Here is a 5,633-nt window from a genome sequence, read left to right on the forward strand (position 1 = left end):
TTTGGATGTGCCTAAAACATACTTTAAGCACGGAACATAGCACTTTTATCAACATACTAGCTTCTAGCTAATTAATAAAGTGCCAAAACATGAGAAATTATTCCTGACACTTCGCAGAATAAATTGTGTCGCTAAAAATATTATTTATGACGCTTAAAGGATTACTTAAGCACTTTAACGGATTACTATCCAACCGAACAACCGGACAATACCCGGAGCATAAAAATATTGCCATAAATGTTATTGGTATTTTTCTGAGCCAGTTAGGGTCCCTGATTACCCTAACACCCGCTTTATAACGCATTAAACAACTAACGGGGTTAATCCCTAAAACTAACCGACTTAACCAAACTAAACTGTAACTGTACAATCGAGATCGAACCGGATGCCATTGCACCCTAATGGGATCGGCCAACTATGATGTGACAAGGGAGTACAACTTTTTAATATTTTAATTAGTTCGTGGATATCTAGACGACTCGAGAACCGTTGGACGAAGGACTTGATTTTCTCTATAAATACACACACTCTCACACACTCAACACACACACACCAACACAACTCTCTCTCTCTTGTTCCCTCTCCCTCTCGGCCGAGAACACTCACATCCATCCATCCATTTTTCGGTTCGTGTCTCTCCATTCCAAGCATATACTAGTGACGGGGATCACCTACAACGGAGCTTGGAGCAAACAGAAGCTAAAGGACCACGTGCATTTGCTTTTATCCACGTCGTTTTCGCCAAAGATCTTCCCTAGCCCCGAGCTAGAGGTATAACATTTAAAACTCGTTTTTAATCATATCTAAAGTGGTTAAAAGGATTTTTAATGGTTAAAAGTCGGTAACCCATCATTTGAATCTAAAAAGTTTACTAAAACTTGAATATCGTTGGTTAAAAGCATATAACGCGTGTAAAAGTCGTAGTATTCGAATATGTTGGTTGTAGAGACCCGATCTACGATGTGGTGGCTCTTATCATCATTTAACCCGACTTTGTTAAGATCCCGAATCTTGATATACACTTGTTTCTTTTGTACAAGGGTCAAAAGGTGAAACTCCACCACACGGGAAACATGAACTTGTGTAAAAGTGTTTTGACGCGTGAAATAGTATTTAAAACGAGCCGATCTACGTATGTACAAGTGGTATATTCGTAGAACCGGGTGTTGAGAAAATCATGTTTTATAAAAGTGGATAACATGTTAATAAAAGATGATTTCTACAAACTACAAGTGTAAAAACACTTGTGAAACGAAAGATCCGACAAAATAACAATTTTTATAAAAATTGTCGGAAGTTGTAAAGAGTGATTTGTTCCAAAAACGGGGTTTTTGCAAGACTAAACTATTTTATACATAGATCCACTAAATATAACGAGATCTACATAATAGTTTTAGAAAAACTACAAGTTCATGTAATATTGTGATTTTACATACTAGTCTACGAGTTTAATGTGTTGAAACTAGTTTGAAGTATCGGAAATTGATTTGGTTGATTTGAAGAATTGTTGAAATGATTTTGTAAAAGAAAATGATACGCTTGAAAGCGTGGCCACCTCCAGTTACAGGGGAAACTCTGGCGAAATTTTCTAAAATATAACACTTAGAATTATTTACAAGTGTTAGACTACTTTTGACATATTTTCAAATATATTTCGCCATGACTTTATTTATTAAACATTCGGAGGTGGGATTTTCACGAAAAATAAACGTGATAAATATTTATTCGATAAATATATTTTTCACAACACTGTTTATGATTATGTTGTGAAAATGTATAAATATTATTTTTAGAGTAAAAATAATATTTACAAACTTTGTCGAACCCAAAATAATACCAACGCTTATACGACAAATATATAAGTTACAGCGGTAATTACTATTACCACTTAATCGCCAAAACGTAACTTACGTTTTATTCGGAAACATTCATAAACGCATGTGTTGTCAATATATTATTTTGGGAAAGTATTGTGTGGAAAAGGAAATATATTATTTTGAGTAAAATAATTGTATTTTTGGAATAAGAAATAAAATGTATTAAGTGGGACTTAATAAAATGATATAATTACACATGTATTAATTCCCCCATCCTTGGGAAGGAAAAATACGTTATCAAGTATATACACGGAGCGGTTGTCTAACCGTTTCCCGAAAATATAAACTATGAAGCTAAAGCACGGCCATCCGTCTAATAGAATTAGCACATGTAGGTCGTTGCGCAGCACTTGGATATTTGGATTACTTGATATTGTGACGCACTCACTGTGAGTTCATGTCCCCCTTTTCTCTTAACTGTTTTCAGTTTTCTAAACTGCGGGGGTGAAATACAAGTTACAATGATTATGATTACTTTATACATGGTATGTTAGCGTAAGGAGGGTTACTTTTAGATCATGTGAATGGGTAGGCGGAAACTTGAGGTCATTAATCCTCAGGGTGGGGACCGAGGGGCAGGAGCGGTAGATCTATTTGGGTGTAGCGAGCCCAGTCCCAGGTCCAGCATAACGGACCTTGGGATGACTTTGTTCCCGACGCATAAATTTGCTAGGTTTGAGCCTTCCTACTTGCATTTACACATATCAATGGCCTTGCAAACCATTGGTGATCTCTTTTTCCTTATTTGCTACATACCAGGTTTTTGATAAAGATAAAGGTTTATTTACTCATTTTTCGCATGAACTCGCTCAACATTATTGTTGATTTTTCAACTTACATGTATTTCAGGAAATTAACGATCTGGCGCGGTATGGCTTGTTTTCCGCTGCATTAGGCCCGAGGTCATCCAGGGTTCGAGGCTTGTGACTCTTTCCTGGACAAGTCACAGTCCTTGAATCATGTTTATGTTAAGTTTGCATTCGTAATGTTTAGACAAGTCATGATTGTTGGGTGTTTCACCCGTTAAGACAATGTTTTACTATTTTATTTTAATGGATGATCTTGCATATTTTTAATTCATATAGCTTGTTATGATTAAGCTATGGTATTAAGAAGTCACACCAAATTAACCACGCTTCCGCAAAGCCAGGGCGTGACAGTGAAAGGGTTTGTAGTGGTGTGAGGGTGTCGAGGGAATGTGAGATGTTGAGGTTGTGCACCAATGTCGTTTATATAACATCGTACAAGTCTCGTAAATTTGGAAAGTGATGAAACACAGGTTAACACTAAGGTTAATCAGTGGGGTAGTCTCTTCTGTGGGTTCAATCTCCTCTTCTACTAGTCGAATGGCTATAATCCTACAAAATAGCAACACCGTTAGCTCGTTAAGAGGGGAATATGGGGGTTTCACTCTTAACCCGGCTCCGGTGTGAGAATAAGTAATGTTTTGAAGAATAAAACAATGTGTGTTGAGTGTGAGAGTGTGGAGTAGAGAATAGAATCAGCCTGAATGATAAAGGGTCCTATTTATAGCCGGAGGGTGGAGGAGGGAGGAGCGATATTGCCAGCTGCTATGGGGCGCCAGCTGTCCGACCAAGAGGAATATCCTCTTGGTCTCCTCTGTTGTGGTCAAGGTAGTGGTACACGTGGCGCGCCCTCATTCGTCTATGTTGGAGACGTCGTACCACCTTTGTCGGTGTGCTCCTTAGACTCGTTGCAGATCCACATGGCGCTTGGTGACTGGTGACACGTTTTGTCCTTCTTGTCGGGAGGAGCATCTCTTGGTGCCATCTTGACGTCTTCCAGAAGCTTCTGGAAGCTTCTGGATGTTCTTGCTGATGTAAGCGCCATGTTGGATGAAAAAGTGATGTGGTCCATGCCATGTAAGCAAGGAATTGGGACCATACCTCTTCAAGTCCCCCAGTCCAGTGTGCCTTCTAGTTGAGTTGATCGTCTAGGAGGGATTCTGGACTTTTAAGTAAGTGGTTTCTGTTTGATGCATGTTACTTATCCTGCGTTGTTGATCCGAGCGGGTGTGCGTCACATGGCGTGTTGGTGACTTGAAAAAGTTGAGCCAACTGGACGCATGGTGCATGGTGTGTTGGTAACTTTTCAAGGTTAAGCCAACTGGACGCATGGCGCATGGCGTGTTGGTAACTTTTCAAGGTTGAGCCAACTGCACGCATGGCGCATGGTGTGTTGGGGCCTTTTCAAAGTTGAGCCAACTGGACACATGGCGCATGGCGTGTTGGTAACTTTTCAAAGTTGATGTGTCCCATGTGGAACGGATGGTAAGGATCAGTCGGTGGCATGACAGGCGGTGACGGCCAAAGGAATGGCGTACTGGTGGGATCAAAAGGTGCCACATGAAAAGGAGAAACAGGGGGTACAACAGGTGGAAACTGTGGCATAACAGGAACAGATGTCGGCATATGCCCAAAGGGATGGGCCGAAGAACCCTCTCCAGGTCTCGTTGGAGGTACAAACTGAGGAACCTGAAAAGAGAAATCAACATGTCGTGTATCAGTGTGGTGTGGGTGAATAGGTGGAACATCCTCATCAGCAGGAATCCACCCGTGCTGTGCGTGCTCATCTGGTGGATCCATGTGTGCCGCGAACAGTGCATGCTCGGGCTCTAGTGGAATGGAATCATGTGGGGGAGCAACAAAAGGGTGAACGGGCGCAATGTGATCGACAGGTTGGTCAACAGGTATATCAACAACAGGTGGGGGAACAACAGGATCGGCAGCAACGACGTGATCACCCTCCAGCAATGGAGCATCCATAAGGTGATCATCGATAGGCGGGTCAGCTATAACAGGCTCAATAGGGATGCCAACATGCACAGGGTCATGCTCAAGTATAGGGTCTAAAGCAACTGCCTGCTCAGGAGCCATGGCAGGCTCGGGATCATCAAAAGCCATCTCGAAGTCAAACTCGGGGTCAATAGGATCGACTGGGTCAGCTGGATCCTCCATGGGTTGATCCATAGGTATGAACTCTATATCATGATCCGGGTCGAATCCCGGAGGAAAGATAGGATCAGAGTCCTCCACGTCGTCATGGTCAAACGCAAAACTGGGAATAGGAGCAACAGAGGATGCCTGGTCAGGATCTGAACCATGCGAAAAGTGCTGTGCGCTCAAAGTGTGGGAAGGTGCGGATGCCACAGACTCAAAGGAGTCTGGGACCGGAGAGTGCGCAGGCGAATCCTCGGCGGGAGCATCAGCGATCATCAGAAGATCGCCAGCAGGAAGAAGGGCCGCGTCCTTGATCTCATCCTCGATGGGCTCGTCCTCAAACAGATCAATATCGCCGTCAGCCTCGACGTCAAGAAGTAAGTCATACGCAGGATAAACGGCTAAGGGTATAGGAGCCGGAATCTCTACTAACGGTAGGTACTCAACGGGAGGGCCATCTGCAGGCTCATCAGCACCCTCAGGTAGTGCGAAGGGCTGAAAATCGTCCTCGTCAATGCTGGTATAATCAGAAGTGTGCACCTCGTGCTCTGAGGATGTGAGGTCATCAGATACTACAGGTGTGGGTCCAGTGGTGTCCGAATCGCCTGTACCGGGCGAGTCCATGAGTCTGTGATATAAACACAAATATGCACAAATAATCAGTCAAGCAAGCAATAACATAAGTCACCAAGTAAGAAATCACATAATTCTCCTAGTCCCACTAGCCTCCCAGTCTCCAAGACTGACATTCCTAGTCCCACTAGCCAAATTCTTCCCAGTCTCTAAGACTGCTCTA

The 5,633-nt window shown here is 42.6% G+C and overlaps 1 protein-coding gene across 1 annotated transcript; it reads right to left on the minus strand.

The window, feature by feature from the left end:
• Positions 1-4,087: 4,087 nt before the first annotated feature.
• Positions 4,088-4,774, minus strand: LOC110906808 (proline-rich extensin-like protein EPR1). The gene is made up of 2 exons (XM_022151884.1): positions 4,556-4,774; positions 4,088-4,279 (listed from the first exon to the last, which is right to left on the minus strand). The coding sequence occupies exons 1-2, from the start codon at positions 4,772-4,774 to the stop codon at positions 4,088-4,090; spliced, it is 411 nt and encodes a 136-aa protein (XP_022007576.1).
• Positions 4,775-5,633: the final 859 nt, after the last annotated feature.

Source organism: Helianthus annuus, chromosome 7, assembly GCF_002127325.2.
Source record: "Helianthus annuus cultivar XRQ/B chromosome 7, HanXRQr2.0-SUNRISE, whole genome shotgun sequence".
In the NCBI taxonomy this organism is placed as follows: domain Eukaryota; kingdom Viridiplantae; phylum Streptophyta; class Magnoliopsida; order Asterales; family Asteraceae; genus Helianthus; species Helianthus annuus.

What these genes read in the sequence shown, in the direction of transcription:
- LOC110906808 (XM_022151884.1), bottom strand. Translation starts at nt 4,774, where the DNA reads ATGGCTCCTGAGCAGGCAGTTGCTTTAGACCCTATACTTGAGCATGAC. An exon ending in CTGTCGATCACATTGCGCCC is followed by an intron (nt 4,280 to 4,555) that starts GTTCACCCTTTT and finishes GTTATGCCACAG; the next exon opens with TTTCCACCTGTTGTACCCCC.